The sequence below is a fragment of the Lissotriton helveticus genome, chromosome 1_1 (assembly GCF_964261635.1).
Source record: "Lissotriton helveticus chromosome 1_1, aLisHel1.1, whole genome shotgun sequence".
NCBI lineage: Eukaryota > Metazoa > Chordata > Amphibia > Caudata > Salamandridae > Lissotriton > Lissotriton helveticus.
Window position 1 is genome coordinate 1,713,061,007 of NC_136057.1, and position 19,578 is coordinate 1,713,080,584.

At 47.2% G+C, this 19,578-nt stretch overlaps 1 protein-coding gene across 1 annotated transcript in view; it reads right to left on the minus strand.

Moving 5' to 3' along the window:
- The window catches only part of GPD1 (glycerol-3-phosphate dehydrogenase 1), a 101,806-nt gene extending 82,451 nt beyond the window's left edge, over positions 1–19,355 (minus strand). Inside the window, exon 1 of the mRNA XM_078689124.1 lies at positions 19,064–19,355. Coding sequence (XP_078545250.1) covers positions 19,064–19,107 — 44 coding nt within the window. The 5' untranslated portion in view covers positions 19,108–19,355. The remainder of the gene's footprint in view (positions 1–19,063) is intronic.
- Positions 19,356–19,578: the final 223 nt, after the last annotated feature.

Genomic DNA, 19,578 nt, shown 5'->3' on the forward strand with positions numbered 1-19,578 from the left:
GGAATACCCAATACCACGCCTACCCACCAGTTACTGTCCCACAGTGATAGGGTTTTGGTCGTACAGATCGGAACAGCTGTTTTGTTAAAGTTAAAAATATGAAATGCAGATGGCGAGGGCGAAAGAGAAAATGTAAACAATGATTTAAAATCCGAAAATAAAAGGGCTTAAAGTGTTGTGAGAGTCGAGTTAAGCCTGGTGAGATTGGGATGATCGTCAAGTACAGGAACACAAAAAAGAACGAGTGGGAGGGGTGGTGGGAGTGCGCTCGAGAGCACACACAGCGGATTCCCTTGCGGGAGCGAGCAGGGGGCCCATCTGGTTGAAAGTTAATTACAAACAGATGGTTTCAAAGCTCGCACCCGCAAGGGAATCGCCAAACGTGCACACGTTGCCATTGAAAGCAACGCATAGCGTACACGTTTTTGGCAGAAAAAGGGAATCGATTGCTAAAGGTCTCCTCCTATGCAGCACATGCATGCTGCGTAGGCGAGACCTAAAAACCGGAACTTCATAAAATACGAGAGCATGTCTGATGGCTAAATTAACATTTTAATCTGTTGTGGCGTGTTTGATGACAAACAGGAAATCCTGGAATGCCTCTGGTGATAGCTGCTCAGGAGGTAGTCAAACTTAGGTGCAGATATTAGCGGATCACATGGTGACATTTTTTCTGGCAAGGACAGGAGCAATGCGTCACCCAAAAGAGCAAAAGCATTGACAATGGAAGTTGCATAAAAAGTTCTATTTTAAAACAATGAGATGAGTAAAAAATACCTGTCCTGAGCTCACCCCATTTAAAGAAATTCATCCCCATTACCTCTGAGTGCAGAGAACAATTGTGTAAAGCACACTGTAATCTACTGAGCTTGAGTGCTGAGCCCGCCCTCTCCGGAGACATGCTCATTCCTACTGCCTCTAAACAGTTAGTGCCTGTTGGCTGCATTACAGAGAGGAATATATCTTTACCCAGAGAATACAACCACATTCCATCAGCAGAGGGGTATTGTATACAACATAACCATCTTTCCCCATATAGATGCATGCTAGGCTTTCAGTGACCAGAAATCATTAACCTTCTGCTTATTCATCTCTACTTAAATATCCGTGGATCAATAGATTCACATCTGGATCGAAGAGGCAGAATGGGGCATGCTATATGATTATGATCAGTATGTAAAACACAAGTGTAGTCTTGTCCAGACATGACACAAGTCTGGCTCCTCTTGAGACCAGAAGATGGCCTCTTATGTAAAGCCTCATCAGAAGGGGTCACACTTTCGGGTGTTCTTTGGGACCTTCGTGTTGCGGCTGGGCTGCATTCTTCGAAGTGAGATATTTTCTCTCTGAGTGTATTTACCCACAAGTTTATTGCAGACATTGTTGAACTACAAACCTCTGTAAATACATCTGTACCTAATTATGAGTCTATTCTCAGCTTAAGTGATCTGATTAAATAGCACACAATTGTAAAAGCAAAACAGGTATGGTTCACCTGTATATAAGTGGTATTTATATAGCATGAACATAGCTGAAAGGCAATGGGGTGCTTTACAGGGTCAAGGGGACAGGCAACGCATGACTGGAGGGCTAGTTAGTTTCTAAGAAGGAAAGTGTGTCTTTAGAGCATTATGTTGTGCCACATGACCCCAACATGAGTACATTATAGGATATACAAATGGAGACAAAACAGACAATTGACAAAGTTTATGTGAAATATTTTGTGACTGTTTTAACAAACGTTGCTCAGGTGTCATACTTGTACTGTAAAGAAGTATGTATGTTTGACATTTAGGGCCTGATTTATGAGGCCTTGTGACAGTTTTGCGCCGCCATCGCATCACTTTCTGTGACGCATAAAACATGGCCCCTGTTGCGCCCTATTAACAAAGTTACTTATCTAAGCAGATGCATCACTTTGTAAACCCCTGCGCTACATTACACCTGCGTCAGGTATAATGTATGCAGGGAGGGCGTACCCATGAAAGTAAGCCTCGTAGACGTGACACAGTGAGATCTATGAGATTTCACTGCGCCACTTCAAGGACGCAAATGCGTCAAAACCTTACACCTGCTTCATGGCTGGCGTAAGACTGACGCAGGCCCTTTCACATGGGGCTTGCTCCATGTGAAAGAAACATTGCTGGAGTTGCGTCACGCTTCTGACACAACTCCAGCAAAGCCTCATTTTTTCGCCGACAGATACGTCAGTAAAACTGGCGTATCTGTCATTCCTTGTGACATGATGCATAATACAGTAAATGTAAAGCATCCATCATGTTGCAAGGAGGGCGCAATGAAACTGACACATCGCTGTTTTCACGCAGCGATGCATCACTTTTCATAAATAAGGCCCTGACATAGCGCTGCGTAAAAACAGTGATGTGTCACTTTTTATTGCACCCTTCTTGCAACATGATGGATGCGTCATATTTACTGTATGACGCATCATATCACAAGGAATGACAGATACGTCAGTTTTACTGACATATCTGTCGGCGCAAAAATGGCGCAACTCCAGCAATGTACCTTTCACATGCGGCAAGACGCATGTGAAAGGGCCTGCGTCAGTCTTACGCCTTCCATGAGGCACGCATAAGGTTTTGACGCCTTCGTGTCCTAGAAGTGGCTCTGTGAAATCTCATAGATTTCCCTGCGTCACTTCTACAAGGCTTACTTGCATGGGAAAGCCACCCCTGTGTACATTATATCTGAGGCAGGTATAATATTTCACAGGGGTATACAAAGTGACGCAACTGCTTCGATGCGTCACTTTGTAAATAGGGCGCAACAGGGGGCATGTTTTATGCCGCAGATGCGTCACAAAAAGTGGCGTAACAACAGCGCAAAACTGTTGCAAAGCCTCATAAATAAGGCCCTTAACATGTGGGCAACCAAACTATGGGCCAGATTTATTAATGCTTTGTGCCAAGGCTATCTCAACACAAAAAGGCACAAAGCTGCAGCAGGGATTTACTTTCTGGCAATGAGAAGACAGCTTTTTTACAACGCTAAATGCACTTCGTGGCGTTTGAGTCAAGGTGGCATTTTGGGCCAGACTTTTCTTCAAAAATGAACACCTAGAGCAAGTATGCACAAACGGGGGGATTCATGGATTTCTCCCCAGAAGCTGACATACGGTTTATGTGCTGCAGTGCATCAAATGCGTTTGACCCTTTTGAGGTTATCTATGCATAGGAATTGTACTGGAAGTGTATACACATTTGCCTCTGCACCATGGTGGAATGCTGTGCGTATTGCAAAGCATCCTGGGCCTCATTTATGTGGTTTTGATGTAGGGCAGCGCCCTAAGGAATCTTTCTGCGCAGTCCTTCGGCAAAACAAAAGGGAATGAATGGCCCGTATCTATGTGATATGGCGCATTGGTGTCCTTTTCGCCGCACGGGGAGCCGTGCACAATTGGCTGCCATGTGCCAACGCAGGCAACATGGTGCAAGGGTGCCTGCGTTGCAGAGCTGATTGATTTTATGCAGGAAGGGACACCTTCCTGCACAAAATCAATCACAAGAGGCAATTTCCTTTTTCTATGTATTGTATTGTAATTGCATTTATATAGCGCTTACTACCCCTAACAAGGCGTCAAAGCGCTTTTTCGGCGAGTAGCACGCTACTCCGAGATCCATAGAGGATTAGTGTTGAATTAGTATAGTGAAACATGCAAGTACATTTTAAGAGGTGGATAGGTTAGTCAGTTAATTGTATTTGGAATGATAGCAGAAGGATAAAGGAGGACAAAGGATTGTATTTATATAGTGCTTGTTGACGCACGCTATTCAGGAAGCCTACAAAGGATTAGTGTGGAATTAATATGGTGAAATATGAAGTAATTTCAGTGGTGGATATTAGTCAGTTACTTGGAGTGAGAAGGATAGCGGAGGGATAAAAGGGGAAGAAAGATTTGCATTCAGGTTCCATGGGTGTTGTGTAGGAACACCCACAGCACCACCTATGGAACGGTTTCCTGCGTGAAAGAGGCACATATTTATAAAGCCACGAATAGCCATGTAAAGTTGCTTTATGTGGCCTTATAAATAATCTGTGGCACATTGCACCACCGAAACGTCAAAAAAGTGACATTCCGGCGGTGCAAAAGTACCAGTAAGACATCATAAATGAGGCCCTCACTTTATGCATAGGTGCACCTAACTACACCAGCAGCAGGCCAAACTGAGTTGATATAGCTTTGTGCTGTTTGCCTCTTTGTATAACATAAAACAGAAAAATTCTATGCTGCACTGTGTTGCGTGAAAAATTATTAAAATTGGGCCTCGTACTGATACCGGCCCTCCAGGACTACATTAGTGCTTAATTATATGTTTGTCCTGGTGGTGGTCTCTCTGCTGCACAATGGGGGGTTTCAGGGGGACGGTCCATTGCTCCTTGTGGGCAAGACAGGAATGATCCACTGTGGGGCAGGGGATACACAATAGTAGAAGGTGGTTTTAATGCCGTGGCAGCTGAGCACCTTAACCTGTCCTGGCGCCAAGACTTACAATCCAGTAGGGCAACCTTCCTCCCAAACTGGGTGGCACTGATGGGGCTTAGCGACATGTGGCATAGTTTCAACCATAGACCCGAGGTTATCACCTACTTCTCATCTCTCAATCAGATCTTCTTGTTCATTGAATATATTTTACACTTGCAAGGGACATGCCCAGAATCTCAGATGCTATTATCTTACCTAGTGGATTGTCCAATCACGTACCGATTGAGATAAACTATTAGGTACCAGGGTCCGAGAAGAATGGGAATGTAACTTCTGAACACATGGTGGAACCCGGATGATACCTTTGCTGCAGGTCTTCAAAGTGAGGCTGAGCTGTATTTGCAGCTTAATTAGGGCAGAGTCTTGTTTAAAATGGCCGCTTTAAATCAGTTATCCACCAAATTGAACTGGAATACTTCTGCTATTTGGGGATAATTAGAGAAAAAGTCAAACTTCCGAAGCTAGAATAGTTTTCACTTGTGATGATGATTCCATCCCTCAGATGGAGGCCATTTGAATAACAATTAGACAAATGTGTCTGAATGCGGCCCATATGAGATAAGTTTAGAACAAATCATGTAACATGCTCTTCTGGCCGGTGTTGTTGAGTCTTCTGAAGGCGAGTAGGTCTTCGGTCTGCAGTAGGTGGGTAGGAAGGGTATTCCAGGCCTTGGCGGCGAGGTAGGAGAAAGATCTGCTGCCTGAGGTTGTTCGTTGGATGCGGGGGACGGCGGAGAGGGCGAGGCTGGCGGTGCGGAGCTGGCGGGTCGGGGTGTGGAAGCTGAGTCTGCTGTTCAGGTGGGCTGGTCCGGCGTTGTGGAGTGCTTTGTGCGCGTAGGTGAGGAGTTTGAAGGTGATCCTCTTGTTGACGGGGAGCCAGTGTAGGTTTCTCAGGTGGGGGGTGATGTGGCTGTGGCGGGGGACGTTGATGATCAGTCCGGCGGAGGCATTTTGTATGCGCTGTAGTCGTCGTAGGTGTTTGGCTGGGATTTCGGCATAGAGTGCGTTGCCGTAGTCCAGCCTGCTGCTGACGAGGGCCTGTGTCACCGTCCTTCTGGTTTCGGTCGGGATCCACTTGTAGATCCTGCGGAGCATGCGGAGGGTGTTGTAGCAGGAAGTGGAGACGCCGTTGATCTGTTTGGACATGGAGAGGGAAGAGTCGAGGATGAATCCGAGATTGCGTGCGTGGTCGGTGGGTGTCGCTGCTGTCCCCAGAGTGGTTGGCCAACAGGAGTCGTCCCAGGCTGAGGGGTTGGGTCCGAGAATGAGGACCTCCGTCTTGTCCGAGTTCAGTTTCAGACGGCTGCTCCTCATCCAGTCGGCGATGGCCTTCATTCAGTCGCGGATGTTGGTTTTGTCGGTGCGTGGGTCCTTGGCGAGGGAGAGGATGAGCTGAGTGTCGTCGGTGTAGGAGATGATGTTGAGGTTGTGGTGGTGGGCCACTTGTACGAGGTGGGCCATGTAGATGTTGAACAGCGTCGGCCTGAGGGAGGAGCCCTGGGGGACGCCGGAGATGATGTCGGTGGCTTCGGATCGGAAAGGTGGGAGGAGGACGCTCTGGGATCTGTCAGAGAGGAAGGATGTGGTCCAGTCGAGGGCCTTCTCTTTGATACCGGCTTCTGCGATGGCAGACCGTGTCAAAGGCGGCCGAGAGGTCCAGGAGGATGAGAGCAGATGTTTCACCGTTGTCTAATTGGCGCCTGATGTCGTCTGTGGCGGCGATGAGGGCTGTCTCGGTGCTGTGGTTTCGTCTGAAACCGGATTGGGACGGGTCCAGGATGTTGTTGTCTTCGAGGTGGCGGGTCAGTTGTATGTTGACGATTTTCTCGATGACCTTCGCCGGGAACGGGAGGAGGGAGATGGGCCTGAAGTTCTTTAGGTCCTTGGGGGCCGCCTTGGGCTTTTTGAGGAGGGCGTTGATTTTGGCGTGCTTCCAGCTTTCCGGGAATGTCGCTGTCTCGAAGGAGATGTTGATGATCTTCCGTAGTTGGGGTGCGATGGCTGCGTCTGCCTTGTTGAATATGTGGTGTGGGCACGGGTCTGTCGGTGATCCTGAGTGGATGGAGTTCACGAACTTGCGTGTCTCGACGTTGCTGACGTTGGACCAGGTGGTCAGGCGGTTGGCGCTGTTGATGTTTGGGAGAGGGGTGGAGTCTGGCGTGGTCGGGTCGGTCGTGGTGTTGAAGCTTTCGTGGATGTCGGCGATCTTGCGGTGGAAGAAGATGGCCAGTGAGTCGCACAGTTCCTGTGAGGGCGGGATGTCGTTGGTGTTAGCGCTGGGGTTGGAGAGTTCTTTTACGATGCGGAAGAGCTCTTTGCTATCGTGTGCGTTGCTATCCAGGCGGTCTTTGAAGGAGGATCTCTTGGCTGATCTGGTGAGGTGGTGGTGTCTGTGGGTGGCGTCCTTGAGGGCTGCGTGGTTGTCCGGTGTGCATTCGTGGAGCCATTTCTTCTCCAGTTTCCGGCATGCACGCTTGGAAGCCAGGAGCTCGTCGGTGAACCAGGTGGCTCTCTTGCTGGTGTAGTTGTTGGAGGGTTTCTTCAGTGGGGCGAGGGTGTTGGCACAGTCGTTGATCCACTGTCTGAGGTGGCGGGCTGCGACGTCTGGGTTGGTGGGGTCGGTGGGTGGGTTCTAGGAGAGGGTGTTGATCAGCTGATCTTCGGTGACTTTGCTCCAGCAGCGGCGAGACAGCCGTTGGGTGCGATGGTGCGTGGTTGGTTTTTTGAAGGTGAAGTGAATGCAGCGGTGGTCGGTCCAGTGGGGTTCGGTGGTGTGGTTGTAGGGTGCTTGTGGAGAAGACGGCATCCAGCGTGTGGCCGGCAGCATGGGTGGGCGCGGTGACGAGTTGTCTGAGGCCGAGGTTGTCGAGGTTGTAGTTCAGGTCCCCGAGGAGGATGTAGTCCGTGGAGGCGAGTGCGTGGGTGCTAGCGAGGTCAGCGATGGAGTCGCTGAAGCGGGCCCGGGGTCCGGGGGTCTGTAAATGAGAGTTCCTCTGAGGGAGGTGTTGGGGTCAGTGTGGATCCGGAAGTGCAGGTGTTCGGCGGTGTTGAGGGTGTCTTCTGCGTGGGTGGTGACCTTTAGTGTGGACTTGTGGATGATGGCTATTCCTCCTCCGATGCCGTTGGCGCGGTCCCTGTGGGTGATCTTGTATCCGTCTGGGATGGCCACGGTGATGTCTGGTGCAGGAGTCAATCCACCACGTCTCGGTCAGGAAGGCTACGTCCGGGCCTGTGGTGTCGAGCAGGTCCCAGAGCTTGATGGCGTGTTTGCGTGCGGAGCGGGTGTTGAGGAGTATGCAGCGGAGGTGGTTTGGTGTGGTTCTTGGTGGTTTGATGGTTCTGTCACAGGTGAATCTGCAGCTGCGGCAGGAGAAGGGTCCGTTGGTGTGTTTCGGGGCGGCCTGGTTGCAGCGTTGGTCTCGGCCGGTGTTGAGAGCGTTGAGGGGGTCGGCGTCGTAGCTGAGTCTGGGTCGGGTGTGGTGTGGGGCGCGGGGGCCAGGGGTTCTGGCGCTGGGCGCGGTTCAGGCGCAGACGGGATTGCCTCTGGCATGGGTCCGGCATGCCAGTGGCACGGCCGCGCAACGGCCTGCATTAAGAAGGGGTGGAGGGAGGGAGGAGCAGCTGGGAGGCGGGTGGCGGGAAGCAAATGGGAGAGAGGGGGGGTGGGGCCGCCGGGGAGCAGCAGCAGGAAAGGAATGCGGGGAGTGCGGGGAGCGGGCAGAACTGGCACAGCACAAGGGCACAGAAATGGGCAAAACAGAGGGCAACAGTTGACAAGAAGCGCACAGAGAAGTAGGCAACAAATTACAGGCAACAGTTAGCTAAAGCAGAGTACAGAGAGACAGTGCAACAGATACAGGCGACAGTTAACTAACGCAGCACACAGAGATAACAGGAGACAGAGACAACACAGATACAGGAGACAAAAATACGAGGCAGGGCACAATAAAGCAGGCAGCAGAACAAACCGAATACTTACCGCCCACCGGGATGAGGCGCAGGCGGGAGCCTGCGGGTGGAGGAGGGCCTCGACTTCCCAGCAGCAGCGAGGGGCAGCAGACAGGGACACGACACCAGCAGGGGACGCTGGAATGGTGGGGGAGCTTCCTGGCCTGAACACAGGTCAAGGTTCGAACCCTTACCGCACAGCGGCCTGCATTAAGAAGGGCTGGCGGCTGTGTCTCCCTTTATGTGGATGACACATTATTAAGTGTCAGATCTCCTGAATGGTTGGTTCAACATGTAATGGAGATATGAGGGACATTTGGAAAATGATCCAGCCTAGCGGTTATTTGGGGTAAGTCTATTTTTCTGCAGCAGGGAGGTGGGTATGCTATCAATTGGCACACATGCTTCCGGGTTGCCTATAGTAGCTTTAAATACTTAGCCCTCATGTTGCTAAAGACCACCAATGGTGCTGAGAGCTCAACCTACTGTCCTTGCTAGAAAACGTACATATTTACCATAATGTTTGGAATATACTCTAGCTCAATCTAATCAGCTGAGTTATGTTATACACGATGGTGGATCTTCTCTTGACTCTTTGTGATCCTCACTCAAATTGTCTATTTTGAGATAGTCATTTTGTCAGAAGATCAACAAATATGCTCTCGACTTCTTGAGGACGAATGGGGTGCCAAGGGTATCTTTGAGAAATTGACTCAATCAGTATATGAGGGCAGCATCTCTATGGCGGGCATCAAGGTGTATTATTGGGCATTCCAGCTCACCATTATGAATAATTGGATCTTTGGGCACCGTAAAGTTCCTGCCTTTAGGTTGGAACTTCAGTATCTCATAAAGTTGGGGGGGTGAGCTTTGTAGTATGGGGACCATCTGCCACTGTTTCTACATAAAGCATCTCAATTGAGAATATTTGGTCCCATGATCACATTAAAACATTTGCGGCACTCGGTAAGGAATTTCAGATGCACAAATTGCAATTCTACTTATATCTTCAAGTAAGGCATCCACTAGAGCAGTGGTTCCCAAACTTTTTCAACCCGCGGCTCCCTTGACCCATTGGCCATTGCCCGTGGCTCCCCACTGTTACTTTTTTGGGAGGGCGGGGGTGTAAGCCTGGCCTCAGGAGCACTTGCGTTTTTCTTCCTGAAAATAATTGGGATGAAGCTGATGAATGTATTATAATCATATACACAGGGGGTTTTGTATTACTAAGGCGGCGTCTCTAATAACATATTCCTAGTTACACTTCTTTGCCCATGCCTTTTTTAGAGTACCTTCTTAAACTTTTTTTATCCCACTTACAGTGCTAGATAGCACCCCTATGCATGTAGGCCCCATTGCCAAAGTGTTTCTGCTCTTGAAGAATATTTGCATGCACTTCCATTTCTACCCATGTTATGTGTGCCAACACACCTGTCTCAGCATGGTAAATCACAATTTTTTAAACCACATACAGCTTTATGTTTGCCATCTCCTCCCTAAAATTGCCTCCAAATCAATGCAAGTAAAATAAATTCCGCTGATTTTTTTAAAAAAATGTTCCCCTTTCTTGCTTCAAATGTTGGCATTAGGCCATATATGGCATTTTACTTCCCTGTGTTCAAGGAGAGAGCTGGCCTGTCTGGAAGTGTGTGTACTAAAAGAAATGTGTACTGGAAGTACCTGTGATTCAAGTACAAATGTCAATATTTAATAATACTTACTGTGTGTAACACCTTCCATGCTCATGACGAGCTGAGCTCGCCATGAGGCACGGTGCTCCGGTGCTCATGACAAGCTCAGCTCGTCATGAGCCGTGGAACGCTCACACGCGGGGATAATTCCCTTGCTGTGCTAAGCGTTCCATGGGAACGGGTGCAGCTGTGACGAGCTCAGAGCACCAGAGGGCCGTGCCTCATGACGAGCTGAGCTCGTCATGAGCATGGGGGCGCTTTGCGGGCCCCCCAGCACAGCGGGGGAATTTCCCCCCCCCCGCAGAGAAGGGGTTAATAGACAGGACAACTGTACTTTCCTCATAACTTACATTGGTGTAACATGCATTTGGAAAAAAATGAAACTATTAACAAGTCTAACAATATAAATCAGGCATCTTCTGCCTACTTTGGGACTGTTGGAATCCAGTGAAATATGGAGGTCATCTCTCTCGAAATGCCATCAATTAACCACTACGTTTACAGCTTTAGGCATGTCACTTACAAATCATCAAGATCATATGTTTAAGTCTAATTAGTTTAACTGAAGCCAACAACCCCTTCAACGTTAAATGCATTAAAGTGCTTGGTGCGTGGCTCCCCTGGCTAGACTTGACGGCTCCCCAGGGAGCCACGGTGCACAGTTTGGGAACCACTGCACTAGAGGCACAACCCTGAAGCTACTGCCACTTCCCTAATTCAGCCCCATCGATGCTAGGCTGATGATCGACTGGCTTCAACCAAAGAAATTTCACAGGTTTACTGTACACAAGTTATAAAAAGGCCACACAGATACACCGCCCCTAAATTTAGCTTGGGAAAAAACATAGGTGCATTAAGCAATGAAGAGTGGCAAGAGGCGAAGATGCCACCAGGGAATTGACCGTATTGAAAAGACTATGACTAATTCATAGGTTATACAACTCCCCAGTGCCCTTGAGAAGGTTGGGTTGGGCTGAATATGTACAATGTCTTAGATGCTCTGAACACTGGGGACGTCTTTCATGTTATGTGGTGATGCCAGGACATACAGGGCTACTTGAAGGGGATAGCCCAAAATGTATGGGCAGTGCTGGAGTGGAGGGTGGTTCCTTATCCCCAACTGGTATTCCTTGGCTTAAAGGAGGGTGAAGAAAATATGGTATGGACTGGATGCTTAGAGGCCTGCGTTCCACCTCTCAAAACAACATGTGGCTAAGTACTGACGCCCACTGACTCCCATTCGTACAAGAATGGCGGAGGGGATCGGCAAGTGTTCCCTGGTTGAGGACGTTTTATATACCAAAAGCTCTAGGGCCAGTGGGTAGACTATTTTTTTACATCACCTTTGATGCAAATGGGTACAACGGATATATGTGTCATACTTTCAGTGCCCGATCATTTGTTTACACTTAAGGAAGAATATAGCATTTTTTGATCTGTATAGTAGCTGTGATTTCTCCTAAATCTGGGTTAATGCCAACGAAATAAAATGGCTATAAAATGTTGTATATAAAAAAAGGATGATTCCAACTGATAGTATTGAGGCATGTATTCCTGCAAGTGCCCAGGAGCTTTAGTGTGATGGAGTCTGGGAAAGGATCTGATATTCTGAGCCTTTGCAGAGGACCTTTGAAGAAATAGTCTGAAATGCGCGTTAGTAATTGCGACACTGTCCTTTGGAATTATAATACATTGCCTTTGGCAGAGCTTTGGGCAGAATCTGACTTGCGACAACTGCGTAGCTGCGATGCCGAAAGAAAAGCCACCGCAGTAAAGAAGCCTTCATTGCCGCATCTTCACTTGCAGGGACCCCAGCAATGCTTCAGAATATCACTTTTGGAAGTGAACGCTCAAAAAAACACGGGCAGGAATGAGATACGAGGACCAAGGCGTACACAGTGGCAATGCTTGCCAATGACCAGTCCAGTCATGTTTCCTATTGATTCGGTCAATGCCAATTTAGGGGAATAAATACAACACATAAAGTAAATGTCTTGATAGAAGCTTGACAGCCTACCAGACCACAGATGTAAGTGTGCCAGCAGTTCAATCCCTACAGATTTGCTCTGTACTACCAACAGGACCAACCAGAATCATGTCGACAAATAATGGAAGTGATTTGGAACGATGGTGCCCAGACTAAAATGTGATAGACATCAACCCTGAGCTCGACAACCACATACATTTGGATACTTTACTCAACCATGTTCAGCGCTGGAAAATATGTTTCTGCTGTCTAAATCCCAAATACAAAGATTTAGGTGCGCTGGGATTACTGATTCCCTCAGTACCCACAATTTATCCCCGGGGGCATAGCGCCTGGTGCTCTTTTAGTCTCCTGGAACATGTGGGGGCAAGAATCTGACATGGACCTTGGAATGCCTCTTTCACTCGGCGATCCACGGCTCGTACCATTGCATAAGCCCAATGGTGTCAGAGTAGCGGGAAGGTCAAAGGTTAGGGTTTTATTAGCCCAATCAAACAGATCAGTCTCTTCCTTTAAGCAAATATATGCTCACCTGAACGTGCCAGAGCCTTCCAAAGCCTGTGCTAAGAGTATAAAGAGCGAACAATACACTTTGAAAGGTCATCCTACCATCTCTTGGTCTAGTACCAAACACAATGGAAGGCTGGCCCTCAGCGTGACCTTATCTAGTTCTCTTGGCAACTGCAGGCAAGCCACCGTCATTTCCCGCGCAGCTCTCTGCCACTGGAAATGTTTAAAAGCTGCTTTACCTGTATGTGCCTCCCCCTCTTTCCAGGGGGGTGCAACGTTAATTACAATGACACCCCGAGAGGCTAACCTGTGCTTCTTGTGGGCATAGCATGAGCATGAATGCTGCACGGCCTGGAGGAAAAGGCAGGATTATTCATTTATACATTGATTAAGGTGTTGTTAAGTGTTGCATGCTGCGCACTGAACAGAACTTTAGCGACGAGCAAGAAGGACATGAAAGACGATGGGCATTCCAGTGTCGATTATAACTAGGGCTCCCGGGTTTATGGTATTTATATCTTTGTCATTTCCGTCTGTATTTATCCATTTTCTTTTTTTGCTAATTTTACCTGTATCTATCCATATCTATTTTAGGTTTTGCGAAAAAAATTACACTGAAATGTGTATATTTCTGCATGTATTTAACCAGTTAATGTGCACTTGTGCTTGTATACCTGATAGGTTTCAATGATATATATCTACACACAGATGGGAAAATATACACTTGTAATAAAATATATATATTTTAGTATCAATGTTGTGCAAATCTAATGCTGTTTAAAGCTCTTTACTAAAATCCCTATATTCTTTTAATCACCTAGCCTGTCAATCTGCACAGCTATTGGCCTGCCAGTCATGATTGACAGCATTTAGAAACACTCAAAAACAACCCAATTTCCATTTTTATCCACATTTAAAAATAAATACAGAAAGGAAAATAAATGGTTTTCTGTCTGTATTTATCTGTAAAAATCAGTAAAAACGGAAAACAGGGAGCCTTAATTATAACAGTGAATGGGCACTCCACAATGAGACCTCTTTGTAAGAGTTTAAATAAGCAGGAGACAGTCTCTCTAAAGAAAAACAAAAGCGGTCTACTTGCCCAGGTTACATGCTGAAGTAGAGACACAAGACCAGTTAAGGCAGTGGTTCCCAAACTGTGCGCCGTGGCTCCCTGGGGAGCAGTCAAACCTAGCCAGGGGAGACGCACACCAAGCACTTTAATGCATTTAATGTTGAAGCGTCTGTTGGCTTCAGTTAAACTAATTAGACTTAAACGCATGATGTCAATTATTTGTAAGTGGCATGCCTAAAGCTGTAAACGTAGTGCTTAGTTGAGGGCATGTCGAGGGAGATGACCTCCATATTTCACTCGATCCCCACATTCCAACACTCCCAAAGTACGCGAAAGATGTCTCATTAATTTTGTTAGATATTTTTTCAAATGCATTTTACACCAATATGAGTTATCAGGAAAATACAGTTGGCCTGTCTATTAAACACACTAAGTATTATTAAGTATTGACATTTGTAATTGAATCATAGGTACTTCCAGTTCACATTTCTTTCAGTACACACACATTTCCAGACAGGCCTGCTCTCTCCTTGAGCACAGGGAAGTGAAACACCATATACGGCATAATACGAACATTTGGAAGCAAGAAAGAGGGACGTTAAAAAATAAAAAAAAACTGAGGAATTTATTTAACATGCATTGATTTAGAGGCAATTTTATGGAGGAGACAGCAAAAATAAAGCTGTATGTGGTGTAAAAAATCATGTGTTCCCCTGCTGCAACAGGTGTGTTGGCAAATATGGAATGGGTAGAAATGGAAGTGCATGCAAATATTCTTCAAGTGCAGAAACACTTTGGCAATGGGGCCTACATGCATAGAGGTGCTATCTAGCACTGTAAGTAGGATAACAAAGTTTTAGGGGGTATTCTAAAAAAGTAATGGGCAAAGAAGTGTAACTAGGAATATGTTATTAGAGGCGCCGCCTTAATAATCCAAAACACCCTGTGTATATGATTATAATGCCTTCTTCAGCTTCATCCCAATTATTTTCAGGTAGAAAAATGCAAATACTCCCTAGTCCGGGCTTACATCCCCCCCCCACCCTCCAAAAAACGTAACATTGGGGAGCCACAGGCAATGGTCGATGAGTCAAGGGAGCTGCGGGTCAAGAAAGTTTGGGAACCACTGAAAAGAAAAGAGACTGGTGGTTTCTTCATGCAAGGTTAAAGACTGCTGGCATTAACACCAAAGTAGTGTATCATTCAAGCCCAGCATGATCTCAAGAAGGCATGTTCCAGTGCAAAGCAAGAAGGCAAGTGAGAGTTTGGCCTTGGACCAGGAACGACCATCTGCCAACCTATCAATATTTCGTTAAGCGAATGAGCTTGAGGGAAGCCAACCATAAACTTTGCGCTGGTTAAAAGGCTGAAAGACTCTGAGGTGGTAATCTGGAAAGCGGCCAAGCCCTGACTTACGTACTCAGCAGAGAGTCAAGAACTGAAATCTTTCTTTAAACTGCTGCCAAAGAGGACCCTCATTGTGGTTTTGATTTAGTCAAAGAATCGTACACATAATATAGATCTGTTGGCGTGGTTCTGTGTTCTTTGGATCTTGAAGCGCGTATTCAGACCTGGAGCAGTATAAACAAGGATGGAAATGGAGTAGTTTACACAAGATACTACGACTGTGAGCAGAAGTATTTTCAAGTATCAGTTGCAAAGAAAGTGCCCAGCATACAAGGTGTAGATGACAGGAAGCAATGTATAGACTATATTTATTTCATTTGTGAAGAAGAGCATGCAGCCAATCTGGAACCGTAAGTTCCATACCTTCTTTGCAGTATGGGGGTGGGGGAGCCTAGTGTAACTGAATAGTTGAAACAGAGGTTATGGCTAGCTTGCACCCTTTACTGTATTTCCGTTTTTGCTCAAAAGAGCAGCAGGTTGTGGTGCAGCTAGTGCTGCAGGCAGAATATTACCAGTACCTCATCTAGGTTGAGGTGGTGCTGGTCGTCATTGGGACAGACGCAATAACCGACGCTGTATGTTTCACGGACACTGGCCCCTGGGGCCATGTGACCACTCAAAACGATTGGCAAAAGGGCAAACCTTGGAGGTAGTCTGCCAGAGATGGTAGAAGTGTGAGAAAGGATCTGGTGTGATCTGCACAGGTGCGATAACCTGTGCTGTGGGTCGCAGCAATCTGCGCCAGTGGGGTCAAGGCGCCATTAAATAAAGATCAGTGAGAGAGCAAATCGACTGGAACGCTGGAAAGCCACAGATATTGCTGACACCGTTGGAGGGGAACGGATTCATTTTCATTTGGTGTGTGCAGTGTTCCAAGAAGGTCAGTCAACTAATAGCCTCAACTCCCTCCCATCCCCCCCGCCAATCTCCTGCAGTCTTTACTGATACAAAGCCAAGGTCTACCGTGTCAAAGTTCACTTAGAAGTCCCATCACTTAAGCATGCACGTGTGGTGACCTGATGTTCTGGTGGGAGTTTGTCAACAGTGAGGCTGGAAGCCTGACTGCCAGCCGCAGAGCACGCTGAAGTACTCGAACTGTGATGAAAGATGGGAGGTGGTCACTATTTCCAAAGCATGTTACGGTCGAAATAGGTCGAATAGATGGACAAGTTACCGCGGTCAATAGTCTACATCTTGAGACGGGTGCCTAGTTTGTATTTCAGTACCATAGTGACTGCATCTCTTGAAAGAGAGCCATCTAATCCATTAGGCAGAGACAGCTCAAGGAGGTGTAGGGCCCAGCAAGTTATATTTTCTGGCCCCATGTTTGGGACAGCTTTGAATGTATTGCCCCTCGGCTCATTCAACGCCTATGATGAAAAGTACCGGCCAGCTAAAGAGAATAGTAAGGAAGAGACAAAGGTAGAGAGAGGTGAAGAGTAGAAAGAGAAATATAGTAAGAGGAAGTTGAGAGACAGATGTGAAAGAGAGGTGAGGTTTATACAGGAATAGAGAGTTATGGGAGGAAGAGATGGTGAGGTACAGAGACCTATAAAAAAGATTGAGAGATTCAGTTGAAGTGGAGTGGGTGTGTTGAGAAGGAGGTTTAGAGATAGATGTGTTTTTGTTTGTGTCTGTGTGAAGAGAGAGAGAGAGAGAGAGAGAGAGAGAGAGAGAGAGAGAGAGAGAGAGAGAGAGAGAGAGAGAGAGGGAGGGAGAGGGAGAGGGAGAGGGAGAAGGAGAGGCAGAGGGAGAGGGAGAGGCAGAGGGGGAGAGAGAGAGAGAGAGAGAGAGAGAGAGAGGGGGGAGAGAGGGGAGCCGACGATAGATAAAAGGAAGTAGAGGCAGAGGAACAGACAGTCAAAAAGGAGTAAGATATTTAGTAAGGAAATGGAATGGAAACGGAGGTATAACAGAGAAGGGAATGTGGATTGGTGAGTGGTGATCTGATGGTGAGTTAAATTTTGAGTTTAGGTAGTGGGAGAATGCAGTGAAGTCGAAAGAGGTGATGTAGTGAGTGAGATGTGAGGTAGGGAGGGAAATGAGATAGAGAGGCAAGAGTGGTGAGGTGGTGACACAATTGAGAGAGAGGTATGGTAGTAAAAAGCAGGAGAATGGTGATGTAAAGATACAGTGCTAAGTCAAGATGAAAAGGTGTGCATTTTCCGAGCTCATATTACTACTGGAAACCCTGACTGATGCACTGAGGAAATCTCCACAAGCAATCTTCATACGGTGCCCACTAATGTAATGTTGTCTATTCAACGCTAATAATATTAGTAGCTCAACAAGATTCTAATTAAACATGAGTAGCTCTAGTTGTATAAAAGGTTGGAGACCCCTAGATGAGGGACACAGAGTTGAAGTAGAGAGGTGGGATCGAGAGTGATCAATATAGATGGAGACACAAACAAAGATAAGGATTGGGGCAGGGTCATGAGAGAGAGGTACTGTGAGATTGAGTGGAATGAGGTATACTGAGAGAGAGAAGAAGTAACCAATGGTGACAGAGCTGAAAAAGAGAGACAGGATGAGGGTAGATAGAGAAGTAGAGAGAGATAGACAGGTTAAGAGAGATGGTTAAGGTACAACAGGTGAAGCAAGACGAGAGAAATCAGAAAAAGAGAAGTTTTCAATTTTACTGTCAGCAACTCCCTGAGAGTGTGGGGGTTAAGGCTGGACACGGCAGACCAGACATGCAGACTAATGGGTAGAGGTATTATTTTTTAGTGCAACGCAGCCGATCAGCCAAAGTTGCTGCACAGCATTGCACAATGGGGAGAAAGCAGGGAGGAGCCATATTTATTACAAAATGGCCAGCTGCCAGTAAGTACCACTGCGATGGTGCACAAACAGGTTGCCTAACACCACACACAACCTTTGCACCATTGTGCAGTGGTGTAAGGGTGCTATCTAGCATCGGATTTTTACTGGAAGCATACTTTCAAGGACAAAATCCTAAGCCTGGACAAATTCTGAAACATTGCATGCGTGCTATACAGTGCCACACACACACTCGATTTTTAGAATGCTTAGAGAAATTAAAACAATTCTTCATGTTAGTGCCTGCTTTAAAAAGGAGTAGTATTTTAACACAAACTTGCGGTCTGGCTATCTTAGTAGATCAGGCTTTGCGCAAAAAACGATGGGAGCTTAAGCTAAACTGCCAGTAACACCCAAGTGCCATCTTGGCGCAAAGTGGCGCAAACCAACGCATAGCGCTGTTCCTAACAAAAAGGCGCCTTTCCAGTCTAAAATACCTTTTGAGCTGGAAAGTAACCCCCCACCACCCGCATTGCAAATGTCTGCACCCCTTTGTGTGATTTTGCCTCAGTGCAAACCCTTATTAAATCTGGTCCTAGATGTTAAGCATACTGGGGTGCCAAACTCGAAGAAAATATGTTTTTGAGAAACGTTATTTTGGCATGCATTTCAACTGTACCACTCCCCTTACCAGGGGTGCCCTGTAGACGGTTCAGGCCCTGGGCAATTGCCTACTTTGCCGTTGCCTGAAAACATCTCCGATTACATGCAAGCCGTACGAGCCAACATTTTCTAACAGAGAAAATTAAGAAAAACAGATCCCGGGAAATTAACTTACCCGTACACTTGCATTTAAGTGAAGAAGTCTCTAATAAGTAAAAAGATTAAATAAAGCAATTTTCGCTATAGAAAACTTGGCGTCTTTGGCCCAAGTCGGCAGTGTTGGCATGTGTGACATTTTCCTGAACTACTGCCAGCCAGCATTGATTGATCCACCTTTACCAGGATCCTTAAATGCACCAGTTAATGCCCCTTCACAGCAGTCATTAATTAATACAATGCTTGAGTAGCAGCGCCCAACAAATCCGATATCGAATCCAGTCCCAGGCCCTGTGCCAGCACCTGCCACCCGTTCACACAGCCCGTCCTTCTTCCAATCTCGCCTCCCCACTCACCAGTTTCCAGAGCCCACAATGCAGACTTTTCGGGGTGGTGACATCCTGGCTGTCACTTTCTCTCTGGCTCTCCGTGCAGTCTGTCACTCTGTCCGCCTGCTGTTAGTGTGTGCGTCTGTGGTGTCTCTCCCGCCTGTCAAGTCTGTCCTCCCTCGTCAGGCTGGTTTTCCCGTCTGTCCCTGGCTCTATTCCCAGAGTCAGAGCGTCCCCCGGAGCTGTCCTGTGGAGACTCTGCCTCCCTGGCCAAAGTCACACGGTTCAGACTCCAGCAAGTGCTTTTCAGGTCTGTCCCGCCCCCTCCCCCCTCCTCTCCGCAGGGCCCGCCTTCTGCTACTCCCACAGGGACCGCTTAACCCCCTGCTGGCCGGCGCCGGGCAAAAGCGTGGGCTGCTCTGTCTTCTTGAGGCAGCAGGTCAAGTCTGCAACCAGAAGAGGACGCATCTTACTCGTGTGGATGACTGGAAGACAGCCTTAGGTCTCCGCACTCTAGTCGGGTCACAATCCCTGCAGTCTCG